A 13,587-nucleotide genomic window follows, 5' to 3' on the forward strand; every position below is an offset into this window, starting at 1 on the left:
TCAGCCAATAGTTTTACCTCACCAATAAATCAGTTGGGTGCCAATCTTTGTTCAAAGTAGCGTATTTAATATTTATCCTGAGTGACTTAATCAAACATTTGGCTATAGCTTGACCTTTCTTTCAAGTGCTTTTTGCATTATTTCACACACGTTTACCAAAACAAAGCCTCGTGATTTCAGTATCTTTGGAAAGTGCCATCTCAGTTAGAGTTCAAAAGAAACTTGTGTGGTTTTAAGCAAGGTGTGGATGGACAGCACGAGGACAGAAAACACCTGCAGTGTTATTTAGGTAATGTTAAAATGAATGCTGGCGTGGTCTGCAGAAAATGTGGAGGAATGTTGGACAGGGTTGTGCCACAAGTTAGGTGAGGTTTTGGGGAAGGGTGGGGGGCACAAGGCCAAGGCTGTAAGACCTCGACTAAACACCACACCCATCTAGCCAAGGGCCTCCCTCTCCACTCTCCTCCTCTCCCCTCCTCCCCTCCCAGGACTTGTTTTCCAGGGCCCCACTTCCTTACAGGATGTTTGGTGTGGGTCACTGGATGCCGACTTCCTGTGTATTGGGAGGGGACTGACAGCGAAGTGAAGGCCAGACACCCTGTAGAATGCAGGGAGGAGGGGTGGTGGTGCTACACAAACACATAATGTGAAATAGAGAAGTCCCATCTATTGTTTCATGTGCAATCAGTGCTGTCTCATGTTATGAATTTCCATGGGCAGCATATTTGCCATAGAGTGTTCCAGGTAGCATGTAACATTTGAGACACTCAGGATTCATTTTGTTCTCTTCCATCAGTCTCTTGCTGTTTTTAAACTGATAAGCTCTAGCTTGAAAATGTTAGTGGTTGATACTTGTAGGCTATTAGGACTATAAAGCTATTTGCTCCCTTGAAGCCAACAGCTCCAGAGGTTCAGGTGTTATTAATGGGAAACTGAAATACAAACGGCGCCGATGAAAGCAATCAACCACCTCTGTGACAGAGAGAAGCAGCACCCATGTCACAAGCCAGGGCTCACAAAAGAAAGAAAAGCAGGCTGAGTGAGTGAGAGGAGGGATTAAGAGGGAGGATGGAGATCTAGAGAGATGTCAGAGGGAAAGAGTAAAAGGGGCAGGTAAAGGAGGTGATGCTTTTAGGGAAGGAGATGAAATGCCACTGTCGAAAAAAGTAAATGTCTTGGTTGCTCAAGTGGATATAATTTGCGTCTCGTGGGTCATGTCTGTGAAATCTGTTAACTTGGCGCTTGCTTGGATTTCTGTGGAATGAGTAAATGAGTAGTGCAGGGTGGAGCAGAAGAGCTGCGGCGGCTCGAGCACAGAGGTCGTAGGCAGGGCTCGGGCTTGGCTATCATGCAGTGTTTTGTCTCCAGCCAGTCGTCCAATGAAATGCGTTACTGCTGCTGTTAGTGTTGTTGTTGTGGTGAAGGAGGCCAGTTCCACCCAGCTCTGGTTCTCAGCGTAGCCTAAGAAGGCTGTGAAGGCGAGGGGAGGCCCGGAGTCCAGAGCAGGGTGGAGAATTCCTGGATGCTGCTTATAAGGCCCCAGCGGATGTTTAGAGCACACATAAGGTGTGACCGATGATGTCATTTCTTTTGTCTGTGTTGTGAGAACACAATAGACTCTTGGTGAATTCAGGGGATTCAAATACCTCAGGTTTGACAGGAAAATAAACATTTTCCTTACAGTAATGCCTAATTTTGTTGTGTGCATACATGGGAATTCTGTGCTGACAGGATGCACAGAGGTGAGTGTGCTGTGAAAACACAGCCTAGTACTTAACCAGCTCTACCCTCGGTGCTGTTTTGGGCAGCTGTGGTGCTTAAGTTCATATAACACTACCACCTTGTGTTAGCAGGTGATATTACATCCGAGGTAAATAATTTTCTCATCAGGAGAAGAAACTGTAAAAATCTACAACGAATCAAAAGTTTAGTCAACAAATAAATCAGTTAATAAAAAATACTATGAATTAATTTATTGTTTCTCTTTTTTTTTTGTTGTTTTTTAAATGTTGGCAGTTTCAGTAAATGTTGTGAGAATAAGCCATCATATCTCAAATAGTGAAATCTTTCTATACCTCTTATATTTTCTTTCCTTTTTCTCCTTCAGATGAACGACATAATGCTGTACACCTACCCTCAGCAGGATGGGAAATACAGGCTCAAGAACACACTGTCTCTGTCAGGGATGAAGGTACATGAACTTTTCCAAGTTTCATAAACACGTTTTGCTTTTTTGCTTTTTACTGCACTGTGATCTGGTCTTGTTTGTCACACACAGGTGAGCAAACCCACGCTGGGCAATGTGCTGAACTGTCTTAAGATTGAGGTGTCCGACATCACTATTACACTCTCTGCCAGGTGAGCCGCTGACATTCAGAACTCTGATGTGAACAATGGCTGTCGTTTCCAAAGAAATCTACACATTCAGTCAGGCACATCAGGGGCATCAGGTGTGTTGTATTTCTGTATTTCTCTTCAGTTCTGTTGGAGAAAGGGAGGACTGGTTCCACACGCTAAGTCGAGCCATAGCGGACCACGCGGCGGGACTCTGCACATTTGGCGGGCCCTGCAGTGAGGTAGGAAAAATAACTTCAGTGTAACACAATACGATTTGTCATAGAAGAGAACTTTCATCTGAGTCATTGTAAGAAAGGGTGCAGAATTAGCTAAGAGAAGGGTTTGATGATTCACTTTTTAAATAAATTACCATTTATAAGCCCTGTCTACTTATTATTGCTGGCAATAACTTGCAGTTCAACTCCTATGATATGTATTTGTCAGAAGATTCAATAAACTCTCTCGGCTTTGAAAACAAAAAGACTTTTCTGGCAATTATTTTGTGGTTCGGGCTTTACAGGGTTAAGAGTTGAATTCTGAAAAAGCGAGCTTTATTCGTGCTGTAACATCTCAACATCGCTGTCCAATCAGGCCCGTGAGAAATTGTGGATGGCGCTGGGCGAGGCTGCACCTGTCCTCGTGCCAGTTTCTCATGTGATGATGTGCATGAACTGCACCTCCGACTTCAGCCTCACTCTCAGACGACACCACTGCAATGCGTGTGGCAAGGTCAGACCCAAAGTTTGCTCTCACTCGAACGTGGTTGGCGTTTAGCTGTAAACTTGTTTGGGGATATTGGGGACATAATCTTACCATACTTTACCGTTACTTTGGAGATTTTCACTGTAGATGTATCACGATGTCACTGATGTGTCCGCACAGGTGGTGTGCCGGGCTTGTTCCAGAAACAGATATCCTCTGAAGTACCTCAAAGACAGACTGGCTAAAGTGTGCGATCACTGTTATGCCGAGCTCAGGAAAAGAGGTGAAGCTTAGCTTTCCTGGTGCCTGTTTCAAAACTCACTGTACAATGTAAACCTTATTATTTCCAGTTGTTTACCTCGATAAGGAAATGAGTTTGCATTTGCCTGCAGGTGGAAGTGTGTCAGCTGCCTGTGATAACGCCAGCCCTCGGACTCACCGGGCCAGTCGTCCCCTCTCCGCTGTCTTCCAGAGTCTGCAGCCGCCTAGTCTGTGGAAGTCCCGAAAGAGCATATCCCCTCTGACCCAGGTGAACTACTCGCTGCCTGTTATCTCTACCCTTTTTTCAAACCCTGATAACTATTTTATAAGCAAGAGAGTATTGCTTCTTATTACCAAAGTAACACGGACCACTGTGATATTTAGGCAAACCTTGTAAAAACATTCATATCCCACATACTCTTGTATTATTGGGGAAAGTAAAGATTATTCCCTGACCGGGAATCGAACCCGGGCCGCGGCGGTGAGAGCGCCGAATCCTAACCACTAGACCACCAGGGAGCTGTGTGAATGGAAGATGTCTGTGTGTACTGGCATCACTGGAATCTAGTCCAGCTGCTTCCTGCAGTGCACGGAAATTGCCACTAGGGTTCACACTACTTTGTACCCTTTCATTTGTCTTTACAGCTGCAACAAACAGCTGACTCATCATCCCTGTTATTAGAGTTTCTGAATGTCTAATAAATTACAATTATCTGCAGGTGTCACTTGGTGTGGAGGGCTCCACCATGAGTGGGAGTTTGCAGCGCAGGAAGAAGAGCAAAAGGAAGTGGAAGCGACTGTGGTTCCTCCTCAAAGACAAGGTGCTCTACACCTTCACAGCCAGTGAGGTGAGGGGGCACAGAGTCTCCCACACCAGCCCCAAACACATTCACACATTCTTATTGCCTTTATCCAGCTCTTCTCGAGTGCATGACAGCTATTTAACTACATATCCACTTCTTTAACTTTTTCAGCCTCATGAGCAGAACACTTATGGACTAATAAAGGGAATCTCTGTGCTCTCTCTCTCTCCCTCTCTCTCTCTCTGTTTCTTTTGTCTTTTGTTTTCCTCAAAGCACGAGCAACTTATTAAGTTGTTGTTGCTGCTGACGGCCAGATTGGCATTTTTAACTTGTGCCTGCTTCCTTCAGGATAAAGTGGCTTCAGAGAGTCTGCCTCTGCAGGGCTTCACCGTCAAGCTGACTGAGAGGCCAGAGGGAGAAGAAAGCAGTAACGTATTCCATTTGTACCACAAGAAAACACTCTACTACACCTTCAAAGCAGATGATCAAAACACTGCTCGCAGGTCAGTGCAAAAGTTTTTACAAGCACATTCATGGAGTGTCTTTTAAAAGCACATTCTCTGACTAGCAATCATAGCCAGACTACAGCAACAAGAGCTCTAAATCTTAATCACTGGACCACCAGGGAGCTGTAGCAAGGCATGTGTGGTATGTTAGACAGCAGGCAGTGAGCAGCTGATCTCCTGCAGTGCAGCATAATGTACTCTCCATGCATTCTCGCTTTCTCGTGTAAGATTGCTGCACTGACCGTTAACAAGTCTCCTGTCTTCTCTTAATGTTTGCACTCGTTTATCTGCATTTATGTCCTCTATTGCTGATCTGTTTTGGTAGAATGTGTGACTCAGTGAAGGCTGACAGCAAGCTTATTAATGCACTTTTTGTTTTAATAAATACGTGGCAGTTTGCAGCATCCCCATTTTACTGGCAAAGAGTGGAGGTGGCAGGCTGTGTTTGTTAAAGTGGATTCGTTTCTCTTCCAACTGACTTTGAGATTTACAAAAGGCATCAATTATTATAATGGGCCATGACAATTTATTTGAATTCACTTGTTACTTACTGTCAGCCCTGTTTTGTAGGTTGTCGGGTTTTTTTGCTTGTAAAAACAGTTCAAAAGAGTGCATATATATTTATTTTTGAAAAGTATTTGAGCAGGAGGTCTTCCAAGATTTAAACTGGATTCCTTTGAGGGGCTCCTGGGATGGGATGACATAAAAAGAAAAATAACTCCAAGGCACTTTCTTTTAAATATCAAATAAAATGGATTCATTCCCACGGCGCTCCGTGAAATCTGTTCTGACTCCCTAACGAAGATTTGCATCCTTTTTTTTTTTTCTGCTTAAAGTTAAATATAAGCGTGTCACAACAATAAAAGAGAGCCTTTTTAACATTTAAAGTTCAGACACAGACCGCAACCTGATTGAAATGCTCTGGTGGGACCTTAAGAGAGCTGTGCATATATGAATGCCAGTAAATCTCGATGAACTGAAGAAACTCTGTAAAGAAAAGTGGGCAAAATTCCTCCACAATGATGTGGAGAGGGATAAAGTCATACATGATTACTTCAAGTTTTTGCTGATAAAAATGGCACTAAAAGTACTACTAAACTACTAATCATGTTTTTTTAGTGTTTCACAGTAAAATAGTCTATTGAAATCAAAACAAGCTGATAAAGAGAATGAGCAGGTGTACACGAGTGCAAATCATACAAACCTGTTAAATAAAAAAAGACAAAGAAGCCGCTGAGTTTTATGATCTAGTTTGTAAGATTTAATTTGTTGATTATATTCCACGAAAAACAAAGTGGTTAATATTCATATTAACAATTTAGTATCATAATTATGAGAAAACAGAAAAACACTGGGAAAAACACACCTTGACCTCTGATCTGTGACATAAGCTGACTTTCAAATCCAGTCAAAAAAAAGACAATGAGTTCGAAGGTCTAATGCTCCACTTCTTTGTGTTTCAGATGGGTCAATGCCATGGAGGAGGCCACTATTTTATAGCATCTGCTAAGTTAAATAAATGACGCATCCACTCCGTGACTGCAGCAAAGCTACCTGCTGCATGTGAACTCAGTCCATCAGTAAGGATTCGTCACATCAGGCCTTTTGTGGGATATTGAGTGACAATTCAAACACCTGGGAGATTTTTCCTCAAAGGAATTCTGCTGTATGGAGAAGAGCAGCAGAATCCTCGAGTCGGATTTCACAAGAGCCTTCAGGAGCAGCTCAGATACCTTAAATACGTCACCTGAGAGAAAAAATTTTATTTCTTCTGTTTTCACCTTTTTTTTTCAGATGTCTGCACTTTTTCCTTTTTTTTTTTTTTTTGCTTTTCTGGTGTATTTTACCCGACTTTCCACTGGACTGTTAAACCACTCTTTGTCTTCTGCAGGAGACGTCCTTTCATATCAGTTTCGTTGCAGTTATGCATGGTAACTGCAAAGACATGAAAAATAACCTTTGCTTCAGGGTAGTATGCATATCTTGTAAAGGAGGAACGGAGAGATACTTGGTATTCTGAATATATATTGTGAAGTATACGCTGCAGATACTGAAGTGAGTTAGATGATTTATCTGTATAAAAATTGTGATTCACGATGTCCCCAATAAGGGTTCGTTTTAATCATCATAGTATGTGTACATTATTGTTCTTGTGGAGTTTTACACAGTTTTACTCTTGTGTTGAATCTGCAAAGTGAAGAAATGACCCTCGGCATGCCGTCCGCTCTAAAGCATTTGTCAAAGGATGAACAATTTTGAAGATACTTTGTATTTTTTAAAAGTCTTTTAGAAATTTTTCACACAGCTCTGAAGTGCCAGTTGCTTTCTTCCTGTTGAATGCAGTGCATTTTGCAAGTGATGATGAATGTGCCTCACTCTTTATGTTATCACAGTACTGTACGGAGGGACCTTGCTTTTTAATCTATTCTTACATATACTTTAACCTTATAGTATTTTTGAACAGGTCAGTTACTGTGCACTCACATAAGAACATGTTATTGTGCCATTTTTATGAGGGCCTTTTTTAATGCTGTATATATATGCTGCTAGATATAATCATACTTTGGCTGCTTTATTATACAAAAGCTTCTTAAAAATGCTGTCAAACTACCTTCATCCTCACAGTATTAGAGTGATCTCAGCCACTCGTGCCACAGGATTTCACTCATAATCAGATGCAGTTTCTCTTAAATAACCCATCCAATGGCATTATCTGTTCCTTTCAGAATGAAGATCCATCATCAGACAAGCAGCATGATATCAAAAGCACATGTTTGAGTACTGTTCAGCTTTTCTACCCGTTTCCTATAGCTCACACCTACAGTGTTACTATCGTTGTACCTCTATAGCATATACTGCATTGTAAATGTTTATGTATATAGATGCATATAAAAAAATAAACTACATTAAAAATGCTTACTTAGTGGGCGTTCGCTGTGCTGTGCTGCAGGCTTGTTTCTTTTTTGCATTATAATTCAGTATCAACAATAACGAGCGACTGTAAAATGATACCCACTGCAACAGCATAGTAACTTTTTGTATGTGTGTGGGGTTCTGGCTTTGCTGAGGTTAGTTACAAGCACAACAGCACTGGATGCTCAGAAATGGCTGTGCACTTCATCCTCTTCTCTCCGACAGAATTGTCTGTTGTATTATTAGGATTTATTCACGTCTTGTTGCTATGCATTGTGTGTTTTTTGTACTGATGTTCACGCTGTGCTTATCTCCTCCTGGTCATAAATACCGGGGTGATGGAGAAATGAGAACACAATGTACCTATCCTCCTCTATTGCCTGTGGTGCTGGAAAAATACAGCTTGGTTAAGTGACCCTTTAATCCAGAAGGGGGCAGCACTACATCGTGTCAAACTGGTTTAATATGAACTTTAGCCAGCCTAAATCCTGTTTGTGTGAGCATGAGGAAATAACTGGTGTTAAGTGAAAATAAGATTTAATAATCAATGAAAAAGTGGACTTACATGGTAATGTTAATGAAGTTGTCAGCCCACTGATATGGATGGAAATATTTTGCTTTTAATATAAGGTTTTAAAAGAAAGAAAGAAAGAAAGAAAGAAAGTGGATTCATTTTGTTGTTTTATTGTTTTATCGTGTATCAGTATAAGCGTGTGCCAGAAACACAACACTGAATTTATAGTCGTAGCTTATTTGCAAAGGCCCGTGGTCTTTCAAATACATGAAACTCAACCACAAACACAGCAGAGGTAGTACAACACACAGTCTGCACAATACAGCTCACAACTGAACAACAGCAAAGTTGGCAAGTCACAAGAAAACCATTGAATAGAGAGCAGCAGATCATCCAGAATTGCATTACTCAGAGTTCCAGGTGTAAATGATCTCAGTTAAAATCCAGACAAAAAGCGATTTGCCGAAATGGGGATTTAGATAGAGCCCTTTATACTTCTCACTGGTTGCTCATCATGTTTCTGAGTACAGTCATCTTAAGGGTGACTAAGCACCTGAGGAGCCTGATCATGTGATAATTTGCATACCCTGCATCCTATTTAAAGCATTAAATTTTGGCTTCTGAGCTTAGCTGTGCAGTATGATTCTCAATGGCATAGATGAAGTTGTTTGAAACATTCCTTAGAGATTTTGCTCCATATTAACATCATAGCAACCACTAATGCAAATCTCCCATTTCACACTATCCCGAGGGTGCTCAGTGGACTGCGATGGTTACTGTGGAGACCACTTGAGTACAATGAGTTCGCTGTCATGTTAAAAAAAAAAAATAAATAGTTGCAAATGATCTGACCTTTATGGCATAGTGTAATCCTGGTGGAAGCAGCCATCAGACAGTACACAGTACTTTATGACCACAGTGCACTGTGGTCTGTAACAATACTCAGGCGGGCTGTGGTGCTTAAATGATGCTCAGTTGGTATGAAGAGGCCCAAAGTGTTCCCCAACACCATTACACCACCATCAACAAGCTGAACTGTTGATACAAGTTGTTTACACCAAATTCTGACTCTGCCATCTGCATGTTACAGCAGAAATCAAGACTCATCAGATCAGGCAATGTTTTTCCAATCTTTTACTGTCCAGTTTAGTTCAAATTGTATTCTCGGTTTCCTGTTCTTAGCTGAAAGGAGAGACACCCAGTGTGGTCTTCTGCTGCTGTAGCCCACCTGCTTCAAGGTTCAGTGTGATGTCCATTTAGAGACGCTCTTCTGCATACATTGGTTATAACAAGTGGTTATTTGAGCTACTGTTGTATTCCTATGAGGTCAAAGCCGTCCGTAAAACCTATTCTGAGATTGATATGTGAGGAAAATCCCAGTAGATCAGCAGTTTCTGTAATATTCAGACCAGCTGGTCTGGCAGCAACAACTATTCCATGTTCAGAGTCACTTAAATCACCTTTTTTGCCTATTCTGATGCTCAATTTGAACTGCAACATGCCTAAATGCAGCTCTGTGGCTGACGTTAGAGTCCTAATACATGCTTTTTTTTTCTTTTTTTTTTACAGATGACCTTTGAATTTTCTTTATTTCCTGATAAAGAGTGGGGTAATGACAGATTAAAATCAAGATAAAGGCTGATCGATCAGGAAATAAGTGACTAATCATCCAAGATTTAATTTGAAGAAGTTTAACATAAGTTTTAATATAAGAATGAGCGTTATCAAAAAATAAACGAAAAAGAGGCTATGGTTAGAACTGGAGGATCAATTGCTGGAGTAAAATAAAAAGTATATGTACATATAAGTAAAAGGACATGGGTACAGTGTCCATTTATCCAACATCAAATGCATATGTAGTTTCCTTCTCTGCAAGGAAAGTTTACATACCCTGTGGCGCTACTTTAAAGTTTGTGGATTCACTCCCGAATGAGGAAAAAAACGTTACTCTGTCAAACACTCATTTACAGTTATGTTGTCCATTGAAGCAGCTGTACCAACATATGTTTAAATGAGCAGCTACAGCACAGTTTTGTGTGCAAGTCTTAGCTATAGATCCTCGTGTTTTCATGTTCACCATGTTGCCTTTCGGTTTTCCAGTGTCTTCAAAGGCATGCGAGTTAACTCAACTATGCATTTCTCTATTACTGTATCAAAGTGACATTTTGTCCAGAGAGGACTTTTATCCCACCCCTCCAGCTGGTCAGCCACTAGTTTGAGAGATCTGAAATTACTCAAGAACAGATACTAGAAAAATTAGTAATGCAGTAATGTTGCACGAGTTTTGTAAACGAAATCACAATAAGAAGGCACACCGCGTTGTAAGCACGTGGATGATTTTATTTACAATATTTTCTTGTGCAGCTGCCTTGTCCCATTACAGCACACTGCTCTCCTGTTAGACCCCAGCATCCTACTGAAGCAGGGAAGGCGTGACCAGGTAATGGAGAACAGCTGTGTGGGTCAGCCTGCTCTAACACCACACCCTGAACTCACTGCTCCACCCCTCCAAGTGTTTAAGTGTTTGATTTCCTTCTATTGGAATAGATCTTTTCTCCTCAATATAGGCCCACTAATGTTGACACTGAGCTCTCAGCTTATCTCTTGATTGCAAACCTTTCCTGCTGGCTGTCTGGTCAGAATAGCAGATTTTTTTAAACTCAAGAAGATCCCACAAAGTTTCTGGAGAACCCCTAGCCACTTATCTAAGAGTTAGTGCAACGTGACTGTATCATCAAATGTCTGGAAATCTAATTGTACTTTGCAAAACTTCACTTGTCCTCACTTTTACATTTTAGAGATGCCTTTTTGAATGAGAGTGGTTGCTGATCAATGGGCATGAGAATTTGCATAATTATGATGAATAAACTGACCTCCCAGCCCTTTGTTCCTTCAGTGGGCTGGTTTCAGTGTCAGGGCTCTGTGTGCGGGCAGGTGGAAATGTGGATCCAAATGCAGGACTCCGAGACGAAATGTAACTAAAACCACAGCTTTTATTGCTGGCATGAAACAGAAACAGGGTACGACGCGACACTGAGCACAGGAAAACACAGGGCTAATATACACAGGGTGGTAATCAGCGAATGGGCAACAGGAGGGAGACACAGCTGGGAGAGATCAGGGTTAACGAGACGGGGGGAACCAAGCTGCCCACACTAACATAAGACGCAGACCTTCACAATAAAACAGGAACAAGAAACCATCATACTAAGACACAGACTTGACATTTGAGAGACAGACAGAAAATGACACATGGAACTAGACATATACTAAGCAGACCCAACCGAAGAACAAATCCTAAACACAAACATGAAACTCTAATAATAAACATCATAATCATCATCATCATTAACACAAGAGAACAAGAAAACAATCCCTGATGCAAAATTACACCAAAACATAATAAACTCAAAATACTGGGTCCAACGGACCCAGAACCGTGACAGTCAGTCATTATGCAAATCTCCAAAAGTTGATTTTGTTCATCTGGACGTAGCGTTTTGTGGGAGAAACGTTTCGTCACTCATCCAAGTGACTTCTTCAGTCTCAGCTGACTGCAGGTTTCCCCAACCTTATAAACAGTACATTTGCATAATGACTGAAACCAGCCCACTGAAGGAACAAAGGGCTGTGAGGTCCGTCTTGCGTCCCATTTAAACAAGTGCGTGTTCACACTGCCCCTGGATGTCCTGGCCTCTGAGGTTAAGGTGTACGGCTCCTGGTTGTCAACTGACCAATTTATCATGGCAAAGCCTGTGGTGGACAAAAGATAAGAGGCTGATTATAAAAATGATCCATGCACGCCTTATGACCTACAGCATGTACAGTTAACACAGCTAAATGGCTGTGAAATTGTAAAATTACTTTTGAAATAAAGCTATTCAAAGTCAATTAACTGTGACTATAATAATAGCAATGTTAGCCAGCAAACAAAACGTTAGCACTAATTAAAATAAGCTGCTAGGTGATGTTACTGTTTCAAGTTCTCTCATTGTTTGACATGTAGGGCAGATATTTTGGTGACACTGAGATCAGCCAGACACTAAACAGCAGTGTAATATCAACGCTAGATTAGATGTTTTCTAATCCGATAAAATGACATTATTCCTGTTTATAGAAGATGTTTGTCGTCTGTTTGTTTGACTGACAGGAACAGGAAATAGTGGTTGGAAATTACTGTTGGTGTTACATGAGGGTAAAGAAGGGCTTTAAGCACCTGGGTAAAAACTGGACCCATGATGAAACACTACAACAAGTACAACATATTCTTCAGTTTTAATATGTGACCATACTGTGCAGACTGCTGATGAGTTACACGGTTACATTTCATTAATCATTGTTAAACTAAAGTGGTAAGCAGTTACTTTATCCTTTCACTTAAAATTTCCAGGAAAAACACTACCTTGGCTACTTTTGTGCTTACATTTGATCTATGCTGGGTCACTACTTTTGCACTATAATGCTGCTGCTGACACCTTGGTTCACACTGACAACTAGAAAAAAGCTGATAGGAAAAGAAGGATGGAAAATGCCTGGAATTTAGTTACACTTACAAATACTGCTGCCTCCAAACTGCAAGTATCAATAAAATGTTACAGTATTGTTTTCTATATCTGTGCATATATCCTTATTGGTAGTTTTCTCGAAATAGAAGATCTTCATTTAAAAAAAAAAAACCTCTGATAACATTGCTGAAGCTAGCGCCCACCCCTACTGCGCATACTGCAAATATAAAACTGATATATACTTACATCATGGAGCAGTTGATGTCTGGTTTCCGACAAATACAGTAAAGAGGTGCGTTCTCCCCCTCCATACCAGTGTTCTCAGGCACTGCTACATGGTCAGTGTCAGACACTTCACTGTCCTACAACATACCACATAGGACCACATTAGAAATGACATGTATGTAGACATGCTAATTATACCTGGCTAAATGGATGCAGTAACAAAATGTTACTAACTACTCTAGTTATTAGTTTCCAGATGTGTGCAGTTGCTCCAGTCTTACTGACAGTATACTGTTTCAAACACCAGTGCCAACATTTTATTTTTTAAATCTTAGTATGATTCTGCACCAAGACTTGTGGCCTGTTGCTCGGTAACTTATTGTCTGACTACATTAACTACAGTTCATAAACATCATTCATTTTCTCCTACTTATTTTATTCAGGTTGTATTTCAGCTGTCATAGGGCAAAAGTACACCCTGGACAGGTCGCCAGTCTGTTGGAGGGTTATTAGAGAGACTCAGACAACCACTCACACCAACAGCCAACTAACCTAACCCCGCGCATGTCTTTGGAGTTCAACACCAGTCTGGCCGAATCACAGATAAGCAGGGTGTCTGTGCTGCAGAGCACAGCTGTGTCAGAGACTCTCGACATCAATGTAGCGTTAAGGATGCGGAGCGATGGGTGCACTAACACAATGTAAATACTAGAAAGTGCATTTTCTGAAGAAACTGCAGTGTGAATGCTTGAATCTGAATGTATGCACTGAAATGAATTAATTACTGAATTTAAGTTAAAAATATTGAATGAGATAAAAAA

General features: G+C 41.0%; 1 protein-coding gene and 1 non-coding gene across 3 annotated transcripts in view; one reads left to right on the plus strand and one right to left on the minus strand.

The window, feature by feature from the left end:
- The window catches only part of fgd5a (FYVE, RhoGEF and PH domain containing 5a), a 32,454-nt gene extending 26,039 nt beyond the window's left edge, over positions 1-6,415 (plus strand). The window contains exons 13-21 of one of the 2 annotated variants that reach the window (XM_026168686.1): positions 2,108-2,191; positions 2,279-2,358; positions 2,480-2,576; positions 2,929-3,066; positions 3,220-3,322; positions 3,432-3,568; positions 4,020-4,148; positions 4,452-4,606; positions 6,073-6,415. In XM_026168686.1, coding sequence (XP_026024471.1) covers positions 2,108-2,191; positions 2,279-2,358; positions 2,480-2,576; positions 2,929-3,066; positions 3,220-3,322; positions 3,432-3,568; positions 4,020-4,148; positions 4,452-4,606; positions 6,073-6,109 — 960 coding nt within the window. In that variant the 3' untranslated portion in view covers positions 6,110-6,415. The remainder of the gene's footprint in view (positions 1-2,107; positions 2,192-2,278; positions 2,359-2,479; positions 2,577-2,928; positions 3,067-3,219; positions 3,323-3,431; positions 3,569-4,019; positions 4,149-4,451; positions 4,607-6,072) is intronic. The other variant, XM_026168687.1, reaches the window with a different exon arrangement.
- Positions 3,748-3,819, minus strand: trnae-cuc (transfer RNA glutamic acid (anticodon CUC)). Its single transcript has one exon. It is a non-coding gene; the product is annotated as a tRNA-Glu (tRNA).
- Positions 6,416-13,587: the final 7,172 nt, after the last annotated feature.

This window comes from Astatotilapia calliptera, chromosome 5 (genome assembly GCF_900246225.1).
Source record: "Astatotilapia calliptera chromosome 5, fAstCal1.2, whole genome shotgun sequence".
NCBI classification, from domain to species: domain Eukaryota; kingdom Metazoa; phylum Chordata; class Actinopteri; order Cichliformes; family Cichlidae; genus Astatotilapia; species Astatotilapia calliptera.